The sequence below is a fragment of the Passer domesticus genome, chromosome 2 (genome assembly GCF_036417665.1).
Source record: "Passer domesticus isolate bPasDom1 chromosome 2, bPasDom1.hap1, whole genome shotgun sequence".
Classification (NCBI taxonomy): Eukaryota; Metazoa; Chordata; class Aves; order Passeriformes; family Passeridae; genus Passer; species Passer domesticus.
The window spans coordinates 107,266,817-107,287,125 of NC_087475.1; the positions used below are offsets into that span (position 1 = coordinate 107,266,817).

Below are 20,309 nucleotides of genomic sequence, written 5' to 3' on the forward strand. Positions count from 1 at the left end.
TACCTCACACCTGAGAGAAGAGAACCCTGTGAAGAAAGAGATTATTGTTGCCTGACACCTTTCTTAGAGTCTGCTCTCTGCACAGAGCACGGGGAACGAGACCACAATGGAGGAGGAGCTGGGCCTTGTGGGAGCCACGGCTGATGACACCGAGGCCGAGCTTATCCGCAGTATTTGTGAGGCAGAGCTTCTAAATGGTAAGTGTGGCTGCCACCAAGGAATGCTGGCTGTCTGCCTGTGTGAAAGAGCAGGTACAGTTGGTAACGGGTCCTGAAGGAGGAAGGCTGTTTCCTCGGGAAGGAAGCACTGTCATTTTCCATGGTGTCAGTTTCCATGTAGGCTGTCTGTTTCTTGGCTCTGCCTTTCTGCAGGTGGCTGTTCAGTGGTGAAAGTGAGTCAACCAGTTACTGTAGTTTGCAGCAGCTCTGAGATAAATGGAGTAATTGTTCTTAAAGCACGATGCACAGACAGTGCTCTCATGCCCACTGTCTTTATCCCCATTCTCTAGGGAAGCACCTGCTCTCTGCCTTTGTTCCACTGGTGCTGAAGATCTGCAACAACCCTGGACTCTACAGTGACTCGGCGCTGTCAGCTGCTGCAGCCCTCACTCTTGGCAAACTCTGCATGATCAGGTAGGTACTGCTGAGCCATGCCAGAGCTCTTTTCCCAGCCTTCCTAGTACTAAAGCACAAGCAAATGTTGCAATTCCTTTCCCCAGGAAAGAACAAACATAGTGTTTCTAGATTGCTTTTTTTAACTGTTTTTTTTCCTCTGCTCTCTGAGAGATGGAATTTTGCTATCTACCTCTTCTTTCCTGTACCCTGTCTTGTTAGCTCTGAGTTCTGTGACTCCCACTTGCGTCTGCTGTTCACGATGATGGAGAAGTCCACCCTGCCTGATGTGAGATCCAACCTCATTATTGCAGCAGGAGATCTAGCCATCCGCTTCCCCAACCTGGTGGAGCCTTGGACATCACATCTCTATGCCAGGTAATGCTACGCTCGTTGCTGCGAGAGGACATAGACAAAAACCCTGTGGAAGGGTGACACTGGGCCTCCAGAAGGTGAGAATGACCCAAGAAAGCAAATCTGAAGATGCTGGTGCAGGGAGTCCACCAGAGCTTTGGGCTGTCAGAGTACCAATAACTCAGAGACACTCCCTTGCTGCTCTCTGCAGTGACTGTTTGCTCCTGCCAGGTTGCGGGACCCCTGCCCGAGTGTGAGGCAGACGGCCGGGCTGGTGATGACTCACCTCATCCTCAAAGACATGGTCAAGGTGAAGGGCCAAGTGAGTGAAATGGCAACTCTGCTCATAGACCCAAACGAGGCAATCGTGGCAGTGGCTCAGAACTTCTTTGGTGAACTGGCCAACAAGGCAAGTGGATGCTCAGGGACCTTATTGCACAAGAGTGGGCAAGGGCTGTTAGAGGCTGGATCAATTACATGAGCCCTGGAGAAAGTGTGTTAATGGTGTAGAGCCATTGGTCTGTCTTTCTGTGGACTAAATAAGGGTAGTTAAAAGAAATTTTGCAATACAAGTTTTGTTTCATCCTTGCTTGGTGTTGCTGAATTTGACCTCATCCATTCACACTGGAAGGCAGGCTCCAAACCACTGCCCTTTCCCTTTGCTTGCTTGTATATGCCCAGCACAGGGTTAGGAGCAGTTTTCTGTAGCTCGCCTTTGGCCTTACAGCAGAGTTCCCTGACCTTATGGCTCAGGCAGTGCACCTTCTCTGAAACCTTTCTGAGTTGTTCTTGGCTGTGGGACACTGAGATATTTAAACTGTAGCAGTTTCTGCCCAAGCAGGTGAGAAGAGGAGCAGTGTTACCCCCACTGTTCATTCCTTGTACAGCCTCACGTGGGCCCTCCAGAGTTTGAGTTTTACTGCCTGAGAGGCTGCAGTGACACTGGGGCTTTTCAGTCTTGCTTTGTTAAAGCAGGGCTGGCCACCTGACTGCACTGACTTTCTATCTCTGCAGCATGGATGACAAAGCTATGTATAAAGCTATGTAAAAGCAATGGGAAAGAGAATATGGATTGGACTGTTTCAGGCAAGAAAATGGGAAGCAGTTCCATGAACTGAAGAGCTGTTTCCTTTATCAGGACCCTTTTTTTAATTGGGTTGTGGCAAGGTTGGAAGGCAAAGAAAGTGCATCCAAGTCTGCCAAAGAGCAGAGCTTGTGGTGCAGTGTTCAGCTTGTTGGTTGGCTGGGTTTTTCCCCCCCAGCCAAATAGTCCTGGGTAGGTTTTGCTAGCTGTGTAAGCTCGTTTCAAAAAGCTGATGCTTTCAGTCAGTAGATTTGGGGTGGAGAAAAAGGAGGTAATTTTAAGTGAGCAGCTTATTTGGCTTGACTCAAATTATCCTGTATAATTCTGTATCTCATGTAGAAACTTGTGTTCTGCACAGGGTAATGCTGTCTATAACCTGCTTCCAGACATCATCAGTCATCTCTCGGATCCTAACAGTGGCATAGAGGAGGAATCCTTCCACAGTATTATGAGGTACTCTGAGGTTAAATAAATCTCTTATTGCCAGGACTATGTTTATGCAAAAGGGGTGCCATATCAAGGGAAGAAAACTACACTGGCATGTATAAAATGCTTTTCCAGTTGTTCTCTTTGATCTGACTTTTTCAGTCTGTACTGGAAATGGAATCATGCTGAGGGGAATTGATTTTAAAGCCACACAGTTGGGAGTGAGGAGAGACTCTACAAAGAGTAACCACTAACTCAAAATTACTTTCCCTCTAGAAAAGGAAAATAGTTGGTTTTACACATGGAAACATGGATATGTGTCATTAGGAATACACAACAGGTTTTAAAGACTGCTGCCTTTGTCATTTTGGTGGCTGCTGGAGTTTTGTAAGCAGTTTTAGTAAAGCTGTAGTTACAGTAACAGGTTTGGGTCTGGGTTGGCTTTCTGGTGGTTTGTTTTGTGTGGGTATTTTTTCTTTTCCTGGTTTGGTTTCAGTTTTTTTCAAGAAAGCCTGACTCTGGAGTATAGAGATCTTGGAATATTTCAATCTGAGGTTATTGGTTGCTCATAGACAGCACTAATAATGACTTTATTGGTACAGACATTTTCATGTCATTTGTGAAACTTAGCCACATGAGGGTTTTTCTGAGTCATTTGAATCCCTGTGCCTTATAGAGGGGGGTGTTAGACAAAAGTATTGCTTTTGCTGAAGAGAAGAACAATAAAATCTCCTGTGATTTTTCAAGTAGTCTTTCTGTCTTTGAGAATCCAGTGCATTTAGGAAGAGGGATGGGATTTTGGATAGGCGGGAATTTCAAGATACAGAAAAGGTCTATTAGTGAGGGTGTAATTGAAACTAAAACTAATTTATGGTGGTAAAAGTAGATGGATATCTTTGCTTCAGCTTTAATTAAGGAGGGTAATGTGAAATACTGGGAATTCTGGCTTGTGGTTCCTGACAGCACAGGTAGAAGTGGAAGTTAATGCCTGAAGTGAAACAAACTGTCACAGGTAGACAAGAGGCAGCGTGTAAAAAAAATCCAAATAATCTTGGAATTTTCAATACTGTTTTTAATTAATATCAAACTGAAGGTGTTACCACAGACATAGAGCATAATTGTAGCAATTGCATTAAAGTGTGATTGGTGGGGTTAAGACAGGTGTAGGATGGACTTTTTACTTCCAACAACATACATGGAGAGAACTGGAGGTGTCTGGCAAGAGAAGAAGCAGTATTGATTTAACAATGTAGACAGGCATCAAATTAGCATCAGGATAATTAATTTTAAAGACCTGATCATCAGTTAACACACCACATATCCTTTATGTAAGAAAATAAGGGAATTAGTCGTTAAAGGTTAAATGATGCTGGGAAAATGCAAAGGGAGGACTCTTGAGATGCTTTCTGTTATGTATCTTAGAAAAGCAGCTTGGTGTGGTGGTTGTAGACATAACAAAGACTGAACAAGGAAGTGCTTTAGAACAACTACATCAAGGCCAGTGGCAACCTGACAGAGTTAAAGTTAACAGAAGTGTTGGTACAAGAAATAGGGAGAGCAGCAGGACCTTCTTAATAAATAGAAGTTATTCAGTGATTTCTAAGAGGACATAGTGCAAAATGCACAAGTACTTAACTGTGCTAAAGTCCAGGTGTCTATTCCTCAAGAAGCTAATGGATTAAGTTAGCATTTAAATTCTGTTAGACTTTGTTCCCATTTTAGTGCAAAGTACTGCTCACTTCTGCATTGATCCAAAATGCAACAACACACTTTCAGCAAATTAATAGCAAAAAAGTCACGAGCATGGTTTTGAGGAGGGAAAACGCTGCATGCCACAGTGCTCCCCTCAAGGTTTGCTTGTCACACAAACTAGTCAGTCAGTGCAACTTGTGAAGTGAGGAGATTGTCTGGAGGTGCTACATGCTCTTAAAACGGGATAGAAGGAGCAGATAAGAAGTCAGCACGGCTGCCTTTTCAGCACCCCTACTACCTGAAATGGGGATTCCTCTGTGGGCTCTAATCTTTTGCACTTTTTGTCCCCTTGCAGACATCTGTTCTCATATATTACAAAAGACAAACAAACAGAGAGCTTGGTGGAGAAACTTTGTCAGAGATTCCGGACTGCCAGGTGGGTTGTAATCTTAATTTTCCTGCCAAGCGCTTCTGCTTCTCAGGATTTTTCAGAAGAAATGACCTTGTATGTGGTGGTTGTAAAAGGTTCCCATTATATTCTTCACATAACAAGGTGACAAACACAACATAACTTGGTTTAGGTCCCCCTGTTTTTTTAACTACCTTCTCCTAAAAATACATTAATATTTGTAAATTAAGGTTTTTGTTTTTATTATGCAGTGATTGACCCCCTCTTCCTTCCTTTTTTTAAGGAAAAGATTTAGTCTAGATCTAGATCTGCATTATAGCTGAGCACATGTGGAGACATCCCACATGTGGATTTTACATGCCTTTGTGATTCTTCTCCATGGGCTATTCCCTTGCAGCTCAGCTAGGAAATTAGTGTGTTCAGCTGAGAAGTTGGGATGTTTCCAGCAGTCCTGTCTGGGGTGATCTCAACTATCAAGCTGATATAGGCCTGTCCTTGTTCTGTGTGCATGGGCTGCTCAGTACCAAGTCTACGCCTGGGACTCTGTTCTATGTTTTTTATTATTATTATTTTACCTAAGGGCTTATGCCATCATACACTTTGGCTTTTGCTCTGCTCCATCTTCCAGGATGTGCCTACCTTGCTTGTGCGTTGCTGATTACAGAGTATAGAGTGCACGACCCACACTGTGAATCTGGGATATCATTTTTCTTTCTGGGTTTGGGGGCTTTTTTTGCTACTTTTCTCCTTGCTTTTCTTCCCAAGCTGTAACTTCACTGTACTCCCAGGCGTACACTTTTTGTTTCCTTCCAAGAAGAATAATAATAGAAATTTATCTCCTTCCATTCCAGTGAGATATCTTCATTTTAACTTCCACTGGCTTTGGTGTACCCTGCTTCCCTCCATTCCTGTGGTTTTCCTTCTCCATTGTTGTGGCTTTGCCCTTGAGATTTAAGCTGTCTGCTTATCTTGGCCATTTGTGCCCAGTGCCTGGGCATGTGACTTGCTCAGCTGCCTCAGGGGGTTGCATATTTCCCAAAATATTTGGATTTTGTTTCCCTGAGCAAGAGTGGAGAGTGGTCCCTCTCTCCAAAGTTGTCTCCCAGGAGCACTGGTGATGTCTTCATGCCACATTTGTAATTAACTGTCTGTGTTTATGTTGTGTCTCGTCTTTAGTAGAATGTCCTGATATTTCTGTACTACCAAGGTGATCAGCTTGGTGCACATTAGTGGTACTGCTAGAGCAAGACTCTCACTCCAGGCTAAAACAGGAGCTTATCAGAGAAGATTTGCAGCCACCATCACTCTCCTCAGCACTTCTGGAGCTCTAAACATAGCAACTTGCCAGGTGTCATTCAGACTGTAAAGGTGGAAACACCTGGATGCTGCAGCTTTGTTCTCCATCTGTCTGGGTTTGAGCAGGGCATCCTGAGACAGCATGTGCTGGACAGACTTGAGGCTCTCACTTAGTGTATATTAAAAATAGGGGCTTTGGCCTTGCTTTTTCCCTTCCCATTCCATCACAGTGATCTACATTAGGGATGTTAGTTTGTGCTTTTTTTTTATTTTCTTTTGGTTTTATTCCAATAACTTTTGCTGGAATTTGAATGGAATCATTCTCTGATACAGCATTTGTTATTTGTTGACTTTATAACTTAATGAATATGACCTTCCTTATGTAACTAACCAGGAAAGGGAGAGAGAACATCAAATACAGCTTCTGCTTGAGATCATCTCAAACATGCAAAAATGAACAGCCGTGGGGGGGTTTGTTATGTGGGTGAAATAAGGCCCTTCAAGAGAAGTCCTGACCTCACTGAGTCTTTTCCTCCTGGCCAGCAGTAACTTCTGACACTTTTCAAACAAGTGACTGTGTTCTTTAGCAGTGGTGGTGGTGTCATGGAATACAGTGGTTGTTATCTGTGGTATGGCACAGCACCCTGTCACTGACCTGTAACACAACAACGTGAATCTCATGTTCTCCAGGGCAGAAGCACCTGCAGGAAATGCTGGTAGCTCTGGGTGAGATGTGCTCATCCTCACACACCCTTTTTGGAGGAGCTCACGGTGATCTTTGTCTTTGCCAGGACTGAGCGTCAGTATCGGGATCTGTCCCACTGCCTTGCTCTGCTTCCAGTCTCGGAACGGGGCCTTCACAAGCTGCAGGACAACTATGACTGCTTTGCAGACAAGCTCCAAGATCCAGCTGTCTACAACTGTTTCCAAACTGTGCTGGCTCGATTCCGCAGAGCAGGCATCAAACCTGAGACTAAAGTAAGGGTGTAGGACAAGGGTCCAGGCCAGAAAAACAATTGCTTTTTGCATACAGGGACTGGAAAGCCCTGCAGTTTTTCATTTTAAGCACACTATTCCTCAGCCCTAACAATTTATCAATTTATTTATTTAACTTGATGGCAATTCTGCTCTGAATGTAATACTTCTCTCCCCTCATATTCTCTTCTTTTTTTTTCCCCTCCACTGCTGTTTTACATCTCCATCAGGCTCTAGCTGAAGAGCTGGAGCAGAAGCTGTCTGCCTCCCATAACCGAGGACTGGATTCCACAGAGACATGCCAGGATGGTAGTCAGACTCCAATGCCAGCGCCAGCCAAGCGGAAACCAATAGGAAGTATGTTCCTTTTTGTGAGATTCCAGCCTTCCCCTGATCCTGCAGTCCAGCAGAAACACCCAAGGACTTCTCCTCACCCTTACAGACAGAAGTTTGCTGCCTTTCTCTATTTTTTCCCTTTTTCTTGACAGGTTCACGCCGCCAGCCCCTCAGCCCAGCTAACACAGATAATGATTTTGTCACACCCCCATCCCGCACCCTCCGAAATCATAAGCGTGCCCAAAAGCGCCCTCCACGCAAAAAACCCACCATTACCTTCTCCAGCGATGAGGAGAACAACTCTGAGGATGGTAAGGCACTGAACATGTGTGCTCTAAGGGGGGAAGCACCACAGATCAGGCCCAACAGGGATGTCCCTTTGGTCACGGGCTTCAGATCACTGTGGAGGTTGGCTGTAGATTTCTCTGCTCAAGGCAGTGGAGCGCTCATTATTGACACGTTTTACTCTCTTTAGAGCTATTGGCAGAATTAAGAGAGGAAGAAACCCCCACCAAAACAACTCCCATCACCAGATCTTCAGCCCGACGGCGGCGCTGAAGGAACCATCTGCCACTGCCTTTAACTAAAAATAAAACTCCCTTTATGCAACCGTCGCCTTCTCTTGTCTGAACTACCCCAGAATACAAAAGTGCTTTAAATGAGGACAAAATGGAAGTTAACACCAGGCTAAAGCAAATCCAACCCTTTCTTCTGATAGCTCCACAAAGAAAGGCAGTGATGATGAACACAGTTGCCACTTGGACTGATTTTGCCCTGACTTTGCAGATGAAAATAAGCTACTCTTTTTTTTTTATCTTTGGAAGAAAGTTTTTCTAAGAAGAGCCAAACTACCCACAGAGTGCAAAATGCTCATTCCTTTCTTGTTTTGTATGTGCTTTATACTACACTATTCAGCTTTTATCACAGGACCAATGCAGTGGTGCTGGGTTTAGGCCCTTTTATATTTCATGCTTTTTGAGGCTCTTATCCTGTAAATCCAAGCCAAGGGTTTTGAGGTGAAGGCACCTGCATCTTTTTCTTGTGCATATCTCATCAAAGAAGTGTTCGGGGAGTGGGGTGTGAGGAGAAACTGAGAGAAAGGCTGACTTAGACTAGAGCACTTGAATAAACAATAGATAAAGTCCATAGGAAAAAAAAATCTTTTAAAAGCTAAAAAACAAAAAAAAATCCAACACTAAAACTTTAGAAGTAACTTGTAATAATGCTAATTTGATAACTTACTAAGTATACTGACACCTTGATTGTCTTACTGCTTTCTGGAATGTATTTGCTGCAAATCCAATTATGTTTCAAGTAAAATTGGCACTTGGGTTTTTTCATTTCACAAATGCCACATCAGTTTTCAAGTCATTCCTGGCACTCCTTAAACTGCCCTGTGAACATGAAGTGCCCTAAATTAGATTCTGTGTTAATCACATAAATAACCTTTAACCTTCTGTCTAGAGGCAAGTTGGCATTCATCCCAGAGCTCTTACTACAGAAATGTTTCCTCTTACCTTGTCAGCTGCCTAGAAAGCAGACTAGTCACTAGCTGGGCAGGAATGGGAAGGGCGCTCCTCCTCTCCACTGCTTCCTGCAGATCTGCAGTCTCTGTCTGAGGCTCTACCACCTTCCCACAGTTGTGCTCACCCTGGGTTCACCCAGCAAGTAGAGCATGCTGCTCAGTTCCCTTCTGCTCTGGCTGCAGAACTAGCTGCTGTAGCTTATTTTGATCCCTGTTTTAAAAAAAAAACAAAACAATAATTAGGAAGTGCATAGCTTTGCACTAACCTGAGCATACCTGAATGGACATAATCATGTTAAATGCTTCCAGAAACAAGTGGGGAATGATGGGGTAACAGGTGTATTTATAAACACCCCACTTGAGTTCCCATGACTCGGTGAAAATACCTGCCCACTTGCCTCCAGACTAGAATAGCCAAATACCAATATAGATATGCTCCAAGGCCAGAGCACGCCAGTAGCCTCAGGACAATCACATGCAATACAAAGATCAGAAAGCTACAGCAATGTTGTCCTTCTCCCCTCCTTCCTGATAAAATACTCAGTGAGGGCTCCAGGAGGCAAAGGTAGCAGCTACAGCATTGACAGTAAATACAACACAGAGTCATGCACACCATACGTGATTCCCTCACCACCCACAGGGTATGACACTCACATACAGGAATAAAAAAAGAAAGGACAGCATATATGGATGTCTACCCAGGCTCAAAGTTTTACAAGAAATAAATCTTAGGTAGATGTGAGATAATATGTTGCTAATGCTACAGTAGAGGAGATATGAATGGGTGGATAGAGGAAGTGAGGTGGCCATAAAACTCCTAAGCACTGGCTCACCTTCAGGCCATACTTTTTCACAAGAAGTGGTTGAACTTTTTCCTTCAGGGGATTCACAGTCACCCTTCTGGAAAGAGGGTTTGGCAATCAGTGACTGGACTGATATGCTGGCTCCTTCACTGCTTTGCTCACTGTCCTTTGCTCAGGACACTCAGACCCTGTGCTACCTGGGCAGGTGAGAGTGAGAAGTCAGTGGGTGAGAGCTCTGATTGGTCCCTCTCTGCAGGTTGTTCAGGTGGAGCACCCTCCTCTCCTGATATCAAAAGAATGAGCAGTCCTGTGTCATGGAAAAGGAAGTCCTGAAGAAAGATGAGGCAAAATCCAAGAGGGGTTTGGGCAGCTACACACTGGCTACAGCCTTAAGTAGATCTTGCTGCTCTTCTGTTCCTCACAAAGGTCTATTTTGGTGGCTCCCACAATGACCATAAATCACTGCTGAAGGAGTAATCCCACTCCCCTGCTCCTGAGGCAGTGGGATTACACAGTGCCAAGATCAGTGGTGTTTCCATTCTCTAGGGACTCCTGACTATGGTTGCTCAGAACTCCTACAAATGGTACCAGTGAAATAATGTGAATATTGTACATTTCCAGAGCCTGCAGCAACCATCATCCCTTTCTATCACCTTGGGCCAAGGGATGTCCCCTCAGGGTTCTTTGCTCAGATCCCAGATCACCCAGTCTCCAGTTGCCCTGCTCCTTTCCTATATGAGCAACTGTTTGTAGAAGGCTGATTGGGATTCAGCAGCAGACCACTTTTCTGGTCTTGCAAGCTCTAGAGTCAGTGCCCCAGCATCCAAGGGGGAAGGGTTTTTATAAAGGAAACTTGTTAGCATCAGAGAGGAAAAAAGGACAATAACCTATTTGAGTCTGAGAAAACTGGGGCAATCGAGGACTTGTCTGCCAAAGCCTTTTCACTTCACAGTCATTGCCAGGACATGTCAGAGTAACTATTCAGTTCTACTGCAGTCCCAGCAAGGATCTGGGACGCGGAGCAGCTGCAACATCACGGCACCTGAGTCACTGAGCACCTGCATTTTATCCAGGCTTTGCTGGATTTACAAGAACTTACAAGAATCTGCAAGAAAATTTGCAAATTTTCTGCAGTCTCTGAAGTTTCTTGCTTGATATGGGAGGGTGATGGTTTTTTCCCTCTTGCCAGCTGCAGATCTTGCTGAACCCAAAGAGGGCACTTGTCATTTGAGTTCTCAGAGCCTGCCCACCCCTGCAGGGCTGTCTTTGTGCAAGTGGACTGGAATTTTGGAGCAGTTGCAAACACATTTCTGGCATTCTTCTTGCAGTATGGGGGCCACCCCATTCAAGGGATGCCAGATCAAACTGCTGCTACATTTCATATCAAAACCAAACCACTGTTGCTTTTGCACTTACCTTTCCCTCAGGAAAGGACTGACTGACTCATGTAACCGGGTGGAGCTGCTCCTGCCAGCAGCAGGAGTGCTGGAGAACACTGACTCAGCTCTTTGTGGATGGCCACATGTGACTGGGAAGTACAGAACAGCATCCTCTGGGACACCCTGCATGCAGCATGAACATGTGCTGAGTTCCTGTCCTTCCTTTCTTTTCCATCCCTCTGGCTCCTTACACTACCACATCCAGCACAAGGAGGGGCTGCTGTGCACACACATCCCTGTCCCCCGTTTGTGCCCAGGCACCCCATCCTCATGCCCACGTGGGGTGCGTGTCCTGTGACTGCCCAGCAGTCCCCTGTGCTTTGGAGATTCAAGGGTTGGTGTGAAAGCAATCCTGTTTCCCACAAAATGTCTTGGTGGGACCTTGGGAGCCCCTCCATGTGCTGCCCCGGGTGACAGGAATGCCAGACTGTATCACACTGCTCTGGACACAGCACCAACCATGGGCTGCAGCCATCAGCTGGAGCTGACAAAATTGGATGTTCACAGCTGTGCAAAGCCCTGCTTCCAGCATCAGTGCCCCACACTGAAGGCACACACTCAGTTCTCAAGGGCTGGATGCAAAAGGTTTGTAAAACTTTCTGTCTACTTGGGCAGAGAAGAAACGGACCCACAAACCTGCATCTGCAAATGGAAAATGTCTGGAAGGAAGAAAGGGAGGGAACAAGGGAAAGAGTGGCAGAGCAAATATCTGAACTGTGCTTTTTGTTATCTCTGAAGACCTTTTTCTAATTTTCTTCTTTCTTTGAAAAAAATAAAAAAAAAAGCAGGCAGAAGAACATGTTCTGTAAAGTTCTGGCCTGTTTTGTGCAACAGTACTGAACAAAGGGAAGTTGAGGGTGTTAAACTCTCCCAGCACACCTACTGCTAATCCTGTACTGGGGTACAGTCCCCCCATTCCTCTCCCCTGACAAACTTTGCTGATGAGTTTCTGTCTTCATACCCAGGCTGACTTCTGCACCCTGATCTCTAAACAGTGACCTCATTGCCTTGTTCAGCTGGTGAGAAACTACAGTAAAATGGAAGAGGTAAACAAAGTGGGGGGAACTAATGGCCAGAAGATTTAGGAGGTAGGAATCTGCTCCTTGCTATCCTGCTCCCATTGTGTGCCTGAGCTTGACAAAGTGCAAGCTGAGTCTTGACAAGCTCTTTTCTGTGACGGTTCCTCTGGAAACTCAGCCCAGTCCTCCAGATGGTGACTTAGGACAGAGAGCCTGCAAATTATATGTTAATAGTACTAGACCCACGCTCCTGTCACTGCTACAAACTCTGCATAGTACTGGAATTCACCCACCTTCTGCAGCAGGAGCTCTTCATTCCCAGCCCAACTGTCTCACCAAGATATAAATATTAAAAACATAAGCCTGTGTTGTCACAGAGCTGAATTTGTGTCCACTCTGTGCAGCCAGCACTGTGCCTACCTCTAACTGAGCTGCAGTTCATGCTCACACTGATCAGAGAAATAACATTAACAGCACTCTGCCTATGAGGAGTATGTTCAATAGTCCTACACAATGCAGCCTTCAATATCCTCCTTCTGGGACGTGTTTTGAAGTGTCACCCCATCCCTGACCCTGCGAGACACCTCCAGGTCCTGGCCAGCAGCAGCTCAACTCACATTTGTCTTCCCAGACACTCAGTAAACACCTTTGTGTCCTTTTTCTTTAGAGGAAGGGGTCTTGCTGAGCTCACCCTGAAATATATCACCCTGGACAAAAGGGCTGAAAGGTTAAGGAGCTCCAGGGGGTGGTTCAGCAGGGAGCTGGGGCCAGTTGCCTGCCAAAACTAAAGCTATAAAGGCAGAGAGGGGTTAGGGACCACATCTGACACAGCTGCTGTGAGTCCTGCCTTGCTTCCCACCAGCCCTGGGCTAAGAAGAAGATGCTGGGGCTTCGGTCATGGTCTTGCTGCTCATTTTTCCTCTTCTTGGTTCTGCTCTCTGCCAGCGTTCAGACTGTGTCCTTACCAGGACAGAGGCTACAGGTAGGAGGGAGTGGGAGAGAGCTGAGGTTGATTTCAGGAGGGGAGGAGGGAGGTTGTGTTTGAACCTTGAATGACAGGTGGTCCCAAATTCCAACTACAAGAAGGCTGCTGTCTATTCTTGTTGCACTCTCCCCTTCAGCAGCCTCAGATCCAGGGTGACTTTATAATTCAGCCCCTAAGGAGCACCAGCATTTCAAGATAGGAAACAGACAGCTTTTTAGTGCTCTGCAAAAGCTTTTAACAGTGAAAAAACCTTTTAACAGGTCCTTTCTAAGGCCACTCTGTGTCAGCAGCCACCAGACATTACAGTCATGTCTCTCATCATGGTTCTGGTTCTGATTATTTCAGAGGGAAGATGCATCCTCTTAGGCCAGGAGTTTTGCTCCTAAGCTCAGTATTACCCCCATTAAAGACCCTCTTTAAGGCCAAGAGCCCTGTCAGGAAGCCAACTAAGGGCTTCTTCGCTTGAGTAAATCTTTATCTCTGCAATTACAGCAAAAATATTTTTGACTTTCCAATCTAGCCAGCTCCCTCTTACCCGAACCTTAACCTGAGCCCCAGCACCTTGCCTTTACGTCACCCTGGAAAAGCCACAGGGAAATAGTCAGGACTTGAACTAAAATCACAAGACTGATTCTGCTATGACTCACCACTTTCACTCCTCACTGAGGATGCCTGTGTCCGCTTCAGTTAACTTGCTACCACAAAGAACTGCACAAAGGCATCCTCAGCCTTAGCTCAGCATCCATGTGAGGGACAGATGTAGAACGGCTCCTGCAGGCTGCTTCTGTGGGCAGCAATGCCATGCCTTCACTGCACCCAACACACCCCAAACCCTTGTCTCCCAGCAGTGCAGCAGAGGGCTTACAGTCAGCACAGCTAACCTAGAGGATTTACAGCAGATGGGGAGTCCCTCTTCCTCACTCCCCCTCTGCTCCTGCCTCTCCCTCATTTTTATCAGGTATTTGAGGCAGGACCATCCTTCCCAGCAGCTCTCTGGAAAAATGAAATAGTACTCAGCAGCCTGAGCACACAGAGATGCTCAGCATCCACAAAAGGAGCAAGGATTGAAGAGTTACCTTCCAAATCTGGGGCAGGGCAGGACGTGTGTATGGTTTTACAAGCACAGGGCAATCTGCCTGCAGGCAGAGCTCACAGCAGCTGTCTGCCTGCTGTTTTGGATGACAAAGTCATTTCAGACAGTGGGAGCTGCTGGTCAAGCCCTTCCCTGTGTCTGGATGCAATGTCACAGGGACAGTGCTGTAAGCAAGCATCACTTTAATGTCCTGCCTGAGCCCACAGCAGGGTATGGGGGCAGTGGGTACCGGGGGGTACCAGGCTTATCACCAGAAACACAGGCATCACCTCTCTCTCCTCCGTTTATCCCAGATGCTCCTTTCACGACTGCTGCCCCTGGAGCCCGAGTCCACGCTGACCGAAGAGGACACGAAGGAGGGGTCCAGCTTCGGTCCTCAGCTGCTCTCCTCCACTCTCCCCTTCCTCCCGTCTGGAGTTAGAGCTGCCCGTCCATCCCTCTGGCGCAAGAACCTCGCCAGTCGCAAGTGGGCACTGCCTGGAGACTGGGCCTGGAAGGCCATGCCCAGGGGCTGCTTCGGGCTGAAACTGGACCGAATCGGGACCTTCAGTGGTTTGGGGTGTTAGCTTTGGAGGGCGGCCGAGGTGAGAGGGCCAAGAGCAAGCGGGCAGGGAAGAAGTTCAGGGCAGAGACAGCGAGGGGCTGGGGCAGCGGGGCAGGCTGTGGGGCCGCCACCTGCCAGCTGCCGGGGCAAAGGCCGGCACCGGGACGGGACGGCCGGTGCTGCCGGCGCGGTGCTGGGGCCCGGCCGGGCCGAGAGCAGGCGGGCGGGACGCCGCTGGGCGGCTCACCGGGCCCGCTTCTCCGCAGCCGGAGGGCAGCCAGCCTCGGGAGCCTGCACGGCTCGGGAACCAGCACCGGCTCGGGAACCAGCACCGGCTCGGGAACCTGCACGGCGCACCGCTGCGCGAAGCCCTGAAGCTCCCGCCCCGAACGCGGGAGGCTGCGGCAGCGAGGACGCGGCGCGGCGGTACGAGGAGGAGCTGCCCGGCTCCGCAGCTGCCCCCGCGGCCGCTGAAGCCCCGCTCCGCCGGCAGCCCCCTCCCTGCTCCCCGTGCCTGAGGACTCGCTCATTAAACAAGCTGTGCTAATTTGCCGCGTCCGCGCTCGGCGGTGGCTGTCCCCGGCCGGGGGCGGGCGGGAGGCGGTGGCAGAGCCCGCCCGGCGCCCCCGGCCCCACGCGCGGGGCCGTGCCGGGCCCTGCCGGCGCCGCCGCCATTCCGCGTGGGGCGTGCGGCACGCGCGGCTGCGGCGCGGTGCGGCCGGGGGGGCGGACACGGGTGAGCTATCGACCGGGCACGGGGCACAAGGGCCGCGCTGCTCACCCCGGCCGCACTCTGCCCCCGCCAGAACAAACACCGGGGCCTCCTGTTTGCGCTGAAGCTTCCCCCCGAGAGCCCGCCTCGGTGGGCTACGGCTGGGGCACCACCGGCCCCGGCACGAGCTCGTAGCCCTGCTGCTGTGCCCCGCGAGCCATCACCATGTCCTGGCCTTTAAGAAAAGGTTGTAACCTCAGCTGGGTCTAAACTTAGCCACCAGCCCCTCAGCAGCACCGGGAATAGCAGTGGTTTAAGGAGAGTAGGGTTACGTTTGAGCTGCATGACCCCTCTCTCGTTCCCCACCCCAGTACCTGCGTGGTTCCCGCAGCCTGCCCACCCCCTCCCTTATCCTCAAAGCCGGAGGGACATTCCAGCTCCCACCGCCCCCTCCCGCTCTGACAGTCCAGATTTCCATTCCCACTGTTCCCACAGCTTCCTCCGGGATGGGATATCTGGGATTTGTGCGTGCTCTGGGCGTTGTACCTAAGGCGGGTGTGTCCCGCCGCACCTGCCCCGCATAGGGATGGAGGCGGCAGGGCTCGGTGAGGGAGCCCAGTGTGGGGGGCGGGGAACCGGGCAGCGGCCATGCCAGGAGCGCTTCCTCCTCGCAGGCAGCCAGGGAAGGCGGGCCGAGGCGGCAGACGAGCAGGATTTCCGCCGTCACGTCCCGCGGGCAGCGGCAGCAGTGCCGCAGTGCCTCATTAGGATGGGGCTCACGCTGCCGCCCGTGGCCTGCTGGGGCAGCGCCCGGCCAGGGGCCCCGTCCGGAGCACGCCTGGATAAACCCACCCGGGCGGGGGGGGAGGCCAGCCTGGAGGCGGGAGAACTCCCAGACAGTGCCTCCCGACAGTGCCGGGGGCAATGGGGATCCGCTGCTCCCTCGGGGTGACCCGAGCATCCCTGCAGTCCCTTTCCCCTTGCAGCCATAGAGTCTCATGGAATGTTAGGGGTTGGAATGGACCTTAAAGATTATCCAGTTCCAACCCCCGTGCCACGTGCACGGACGCCTCCCACTAGAGCAGGTTGCTCAAGGCCTTATCCAGCCTGGCTTGGAACACTGCCATGGTTGGGGCATCCACAGCCTCCCTGGGCAACGTGTTACAGTACCTGATCGCCCTCACAGTAAAGAACTTCTTCCTAATATCCATCCTAAATTTCCTCCCTTTCGATTTGTACCCATTACTCCTTTTCCCATCACTATAGCTCCTGACGACCAGTCCCTCTCCGGCTTCCCTGTAGGTCCCTTCGGATACTGGATACTACTCCATCCAATTGGGCACAGGCTGCAGCCGGGGCGGGTGTCTACCTGGCCTTCGTTATCAGGTGAAAGCAGCGCATACCATCCTCCGGAGCAGCAGCAAGCCCGGCGGCAGCAGCCCCTGACCGGCTATCACCCTCCCTGCCTCCTCTGGCAGGGCTGCAGCCGCCCATCCCCGCTCTGGGGACACCTCCCCGCAAGGACCGGTGCATTTTTCACCACCGCCACCAGCACCACCAACCCCCTTGGGGTGGCTCGACGGGAGGGTGATCGCTACGGACCCTGCGTTTCCAGAGCGGGGCCTTTGTTAACGGGGGGCGGCGGGGCGGGGGAAACAGGGGGGGTCTTCAGCTGCCGCACCCGCAGCACGGGCGCACGTAGCCCGGTCCGGCCCCCGCGCTGCCATTCGACGGCGTCGCGGCGGGGCGGGCCCCCGCCCTACCCTCACGCGGCTATAAAGGGCGGCGGAGAGGCGCTGCGCCACCTTCTCACTGCGCGCCGGGCGGTTCGGAGGCAGCAGGTAACGGGGGCGATGCGCGGGGGGAGAGCGGCGGCGGGGGGTGGGCGTGCGGGAGCCCTCTCCCCACAGGCGCGCACCGCCCACCGGCAGGGCGTGCGGCAGCCCCCGGGCGGAGCGGGGCCGCGTGGCGGCGGGGCCCACGGGCACAAAGGCGGCGGCGCCGCCGCGCAAAATGGCGGGGGCGGCGTGAAGGGGGGCGGTGAGGCGAGCAGGGGTAGGGGCGTGAGGGGGGATGGCCGGCGGGGGAGGGGGGGGCGGATGGCTGTCGCGGCGGGCGGGGGAGGTGGGTTAATCGCCCGGGGCGGGGGAGTGATCGCCCGGGGCGGGGGTGGGGCTGGCTGGGAGCGCGGGCCCCTGCTGGCCCGCTCTCCCCGTCCCCCCCCACCGCGGTGCCCGCTCGCCCCTCGGCGCGGGCGAGGCGTTAACGGCGCCGGGCGCGGGCGCCGCTGCCCAGGGTGGTTATTGGCGGCTCCCCTCATGCCGCTACCGGTGGTTTCTGCCCGCAGGAACATCCCGAAGCGGTAAAGATGGTGAAAGTCGGAGTCAATGGGTGAGTGCCGGGGCCGACGGGACCAGCAGGGATTTGGGGAGGGGTTGGGGGGGGGCCGGCAAGGTCGCCTGAAGGGCGCGGGGAGAAGATTTGGGGGGAGGGAGAGGTTGAATCCCGCCGGTCCCGCTCCGCCGGCGCCCCCCGGGGCAGAGAGCGGTGCTGCTGACTCACTTCTCCTCGGGTTCGGGGTGACTCACTCCGGAAGGGGCTGCCGTTGCTCGGCTGCCCCGATTTCCCTCTCCATTCCCGGGGATCCCTGTAGCCCCCCACCAAAAGGTCTCTCGGTGGATCGTGTGTCGATGGCGGCACCGGGGATGTGACCTTCTCGTGCCGGGCCGAGGAGTAACCGGATCCCCGGGGCTCTCAGTAAATTTAGCGATTGACCTTTCTGGGGCGGGGGTCGCTCTTAATCTTTAACCGGGGTGCCTTGGCCTTTGGACGAGCTGCAGGGCTCCCTCCCGCCCTACTGGGCAGGGAGCAGCGGATGATCCCGAGGGAACGCTGCCAAGGACTGCCTCCCATGCCCAGCTGGGCTGGTTCTCTGTTGCACCTCCTCACCCATGTCTTTTTCTCTCCAGATTTGGCCGTATCGGCCGCCTGGTTACCCGGGCTGCCGTCCTCTCTGGCAAAGTCCAAGTGGTGGCCATCAACGATCCCTTCATCGATCTGAACTACATGGTGAGTTGCTTTGCAGTGCCCCCTCTGGGCCTTTCTGAGTAGGGCTCCTCTGGATCTGTTCTGGTAATTTCCCAGGGTGTTAGAGGATGATGGCAGCCTGGGTGCCTGACCTTCCACTCCCCCTCTCTTTATTAGGTTTACATGTTCAAATATGACTCTACTCATGGCCACTTCCGGGGCACTGTCAAGGCTGAGAATGGGAAACTTGTCATCAATGGGAATGCTATCACCATCTTCCAGGAGTAAGTATCTCTTTCCCAATTGCCCCTGTGGAGGTTGAAAGCAGGTGTCTCACGGAGCAGCTTGTAAAATTTTGTCCCTCCTTAGGCGTGACCCCAGCAACATCAAGTGGGCAGATGCTGGTGCTGAATATGTTGTGGAGTCTACTGGTGTCTTCACCACCATGGAGAAGGCCGGGGTGAGTATGCCACAGAGGCACAGGAGAGAAGGGATAGTGCTGCTTCCTGCCTGTCGGGCAGCCACCATGTACAGAGCTGCTCAGGATGGGGCTGTGAAGGACAAGAGGTCTGAAGAAGCAAGCTCGGAAGGATCCTGAGTTATGTAATCTCTTATCTCTCTCTCTCCAGGCTCACCTGAAGGGTGGTGCCAAGCGTGTGATCATCTCTGCCCCCTCTGCTGATGCTCCCATGTTCGTGATGGGTGTCAACCATGAGAAGTATGACAAGTCTCTGAAAATCGTCAGGTAAGGAGAGAGGAGCTTCCTTTCTGGCCTGGAGCTCTCACCAGCTGCCAGGGGTCTCACTTCACCCCAGTGGAAGTGTTGCCTCTGGCTGAGGTGCCTTTATCTCTCTACCCCAGCAATGCTTCCTGCACTACTAACTGCCTGGCGCCCTTGGCCAAGGTCATCCATGACAACTTCGGCATTGTGGAGGGTCTCATGGTAGGTGTGCAGCTTGGTGCTGAGGAGGGTCACCTACCACAGATCCCCTCGTGTGAGAGGGAAAGCACCTGTACTCCCTGTGTCACCTGGGATGCTCTTTCTGGAGAGAATTGGCTGTGTCCTTATTGCTGTGCTCTTTCTTCAGACCACTGTCCATGCCATCACAGCCACACAGAAGACAGTGGATGGGCCCTCTGGAAAGCTCTGGAGGGATGGCAGAGGTGCTGCTCAGAACATTATCCCAGCATCTACTGGAGCTGCTAAGGCTGTGGGAAAAGTCATTCCTGAGCTCAATGGGTGAGTGTTGCCCCTTCTCAGTTGTCAGGAGGAGGCCAAACATTCCTAGGCTGGCAGAGGAGTGCCAGCTGCTGTCCCTTACTGACTCATGTCTCTCTCAGGAAACTTACTGGAATGGCTTTCCGTGTGCCAACCCCTAACGTGTCTGTTGTGGACCTGACCTGCCGTCTGGAAAAGCCAGTAAGTGTTGTGGATGAGGTCCTAACAGCTTCCAGATGTGCCTCTGCTTCCTCTAAGCTCTGTATTGCACCTGGAATTGCCCTCTCTGCATCCATCTTGTCCTGAAGATGTGATCTTTGTGCAAAGAGCACCTGCTGGGGTGTTCCCATGTGTGCCTCCTCCCTCCCCTGTCCCCAGTGGACATTTTGTGTCAGGATCTGATCATCTTGGATCTGTCTGTCCTCAGGCCAAGTACGATGACATCAAGAGGGTAGTGAAGGCTGCTGCTGATGGGCCCCTGAAGGGCATCCTGGCATACACAGAGGACCAGGTGAGGAACGCCTGCTCTCTCAGCCCGTGGTTCTTGGCTCTTGCCTCATTTCTCTGAAAGGCTGTTGTCAGCAGGATCCTGGTTTGGGCACTTGGAGTAGAGATGGTGGGCAGCCATGTGCATGACAATTCCTTGTGTTTCAGGTTGTCTCCTGTGACTTCAATGGTGATAGCCATTCCTCCACCTTTGATGCGGGCGCTGGCATTGCGCTGAACGACCATTTTGTCAAGCTGGTTTCCTGGTAGGTGC

The 20,309-nt window shown here is 51.1% G+C and overlaps 3 protein-coding genes and 1 long non-coding RNA gene across 10 annotated transcripts in view; 3 read left to right on the plus strand and 1 right to left on the minus strand.

Moving 5' to 3' along the window:
• NCAPD2 (non-SMC condensin I complex subunit D2) overlaps window positions 1–11,935 on the plus strand; it is a 27,605-nt gene extending 15,670 nt beyond the window's left edge. For 2 of the 3 annotated variants that reach the window (XM_064410395.1, XM_064410396.1), the window contains exons 22-31: window positions 86–197; window positions 509–632; window positions 834–989; window positions 1,197–1,374; window positions 2,408–2,502; window positions 4,523–4,603; window positions 6,664–6,850; window positions 7,078–7,204; window positions 7,336–7,494; window positions 7,659–7,792. In XM_064410395.1, the coding sequence (XP_064266465.1) occupies window positions 86–197; window positions 509–632; window positions 834–989; window positions 1,197–1,374; window positions 2,408–2,502; window positions 4,523–4,603; window positions 6,664–6,850; window positions 7,078–7,204; window positions 7,336–7,494; window positions 7,659–7,741 (1,302 nt within the window). In that variant the 3' untranslated portion in view covers window positions 7,742–7,792. Of the gene's footprint in view, window positions 1–85; window positions 198–508; window positions 633–833; window positions 990–1,196; window positions 1,375–2,407; window positions 2,503–4,522; window positions 4,604–6,663; window positions 6,851–7,077; window positions 7,205–7,335; window positions 7,495–7,658; window positions 7,793–11,915 lie in introns of those variants that run through there. The other variant, XM_064410397.1, reaches the window with a different exon arrangement.
• Window positions 1–14,011, minus strand: part of LOC135294750 (uncharacterized) — a 22,922-nt gene extending 8,911 nt beyond the window's left edge. For both annotated transcript variants that reach the window (XR_010356803.1, XR_010356802.1), the window contains exons 1-2: window positions 8,701–14,011; window positions 8,441–8,577 (exon numbers count right to left, since the gene is read on the minus strand). This is a non-coding gene — a long non-coding RNA (uncharacterized LOC135294750). The remainder of the gene's footprint in view (window positions 1–8,440; window positions 8,578–8,700) is intronic.
• Window positions 7,475–16,732, plus strand: LOC135294749 (C-type natriuretic peptide 2-like). 3 transcript variants are annotated; one of them, XM_064410412.1, is made up of 5 exons: window positions 7,475–7,494; window positions 11,916–11,996; window positions 12,832–12,951; window positions 14,341–14,631; window positions 16,606–16,732. In XM_064410412.1, the coding sequence occupies exons 2-4, from the start codon at window positions 11,988–11,990 to the stop codon at window positions 14,611–14,613; spliced, it is 402 nt and encodes a 133-aa protein (XP_064266482.1). In that variant the 5' UTR covers window positions 7,475–7,494; window positions 11,916–11,987; the 3' UTR covers window positions 14,614–14,631; window positions 16,606–16,732. The 3 variants fall into 3 exon arrangements, with proteins under 3 accessions (XP_064266482.1, XP_064266481.1, XP_064266483.1); XM_064410411.1 differs by lacking the exon at window positions 16,606–16,732 and adding an exon at window positions 14,858–15,172; XM_064410413.1 differs by lacking the exons at window positions 7,475–7,494; window positions 12,832–12,951; window positions 16,606–16,732 and adding an exon at window positions 14,858–15,170 and having other exon boundaries at window positions 11,912–11,996.
• GAPDH (glyceraldehyde-3-phosphate dehydrogenase) overlaps window positions 15,514–20,309 on the plus strand; it is a 5,358-nt gene continuing 562 nt past the window's right edge. Inside the window, exons 1-12 of one of the 2 annotated variants that reach the window (XM_064410407.1) lie at window positions 15,514–15,550; window positions 16,606–17,144; window positions 17,651–17,694; window positions 18,273–18,372; window positions 18,508–18,614; window positions 18,700–18,790; window positions 18,960–19,075; window positions 19,192–19,273; window positions 19,419–19,570; window positions 19,672–19,750; window positions 19,977–20,060; window positions 20,204–20,301. In XM_064410407.1, coding sequence (XP_064266477.1) covers window positions 15,529–15,550; window positions 16,606–17,144; window positions 17,651–17,694; window positions 18,273–18,372; window positions 18,508–18,614; window positions 18,700–18,790; window positions 18,960–19,075; window positions 19,192–19,273; window positions 19,419–19,570; window positions 19,672–19,750; window positions 19,977–20,060; window positions 20,204–20,301 — 1,514 coding nt within the window. In that variant the 5' untranslated portion in view covers window positions 15,514–15,528. Of the gene's footprint in view, window positions 15,551–15,794; window positions 15,859–16,605; window positions 17,145–17,650; window positions 17,695–18,272; window positions 18,373–18,507; window positions 18,615–18,699; window positions 18,791–18,959; window positions 19,076–19,191; window positions 19,274–19,418; window positions 19,571–19,671; window positions 19,751–19,976; window positions 20,061–20,203; window positions 20,302–20,309 lie in introns of those variants that run through there. The other variant, XM_064410405.1, reaches the window with a different exon arrangement.

Bases quoted from the DNA above. Each gene is read 5' to 3' on its own strand.
- LOC135294749 (XM_064410412.1), top strand. The intron at 12,952-14,340 runs GTAGGAGGGAGT...CGTTTATCCCAG, and splicing joins TACCAGGACAGAGGCTACAG to ATGCTCCTTTCACGACTGCT.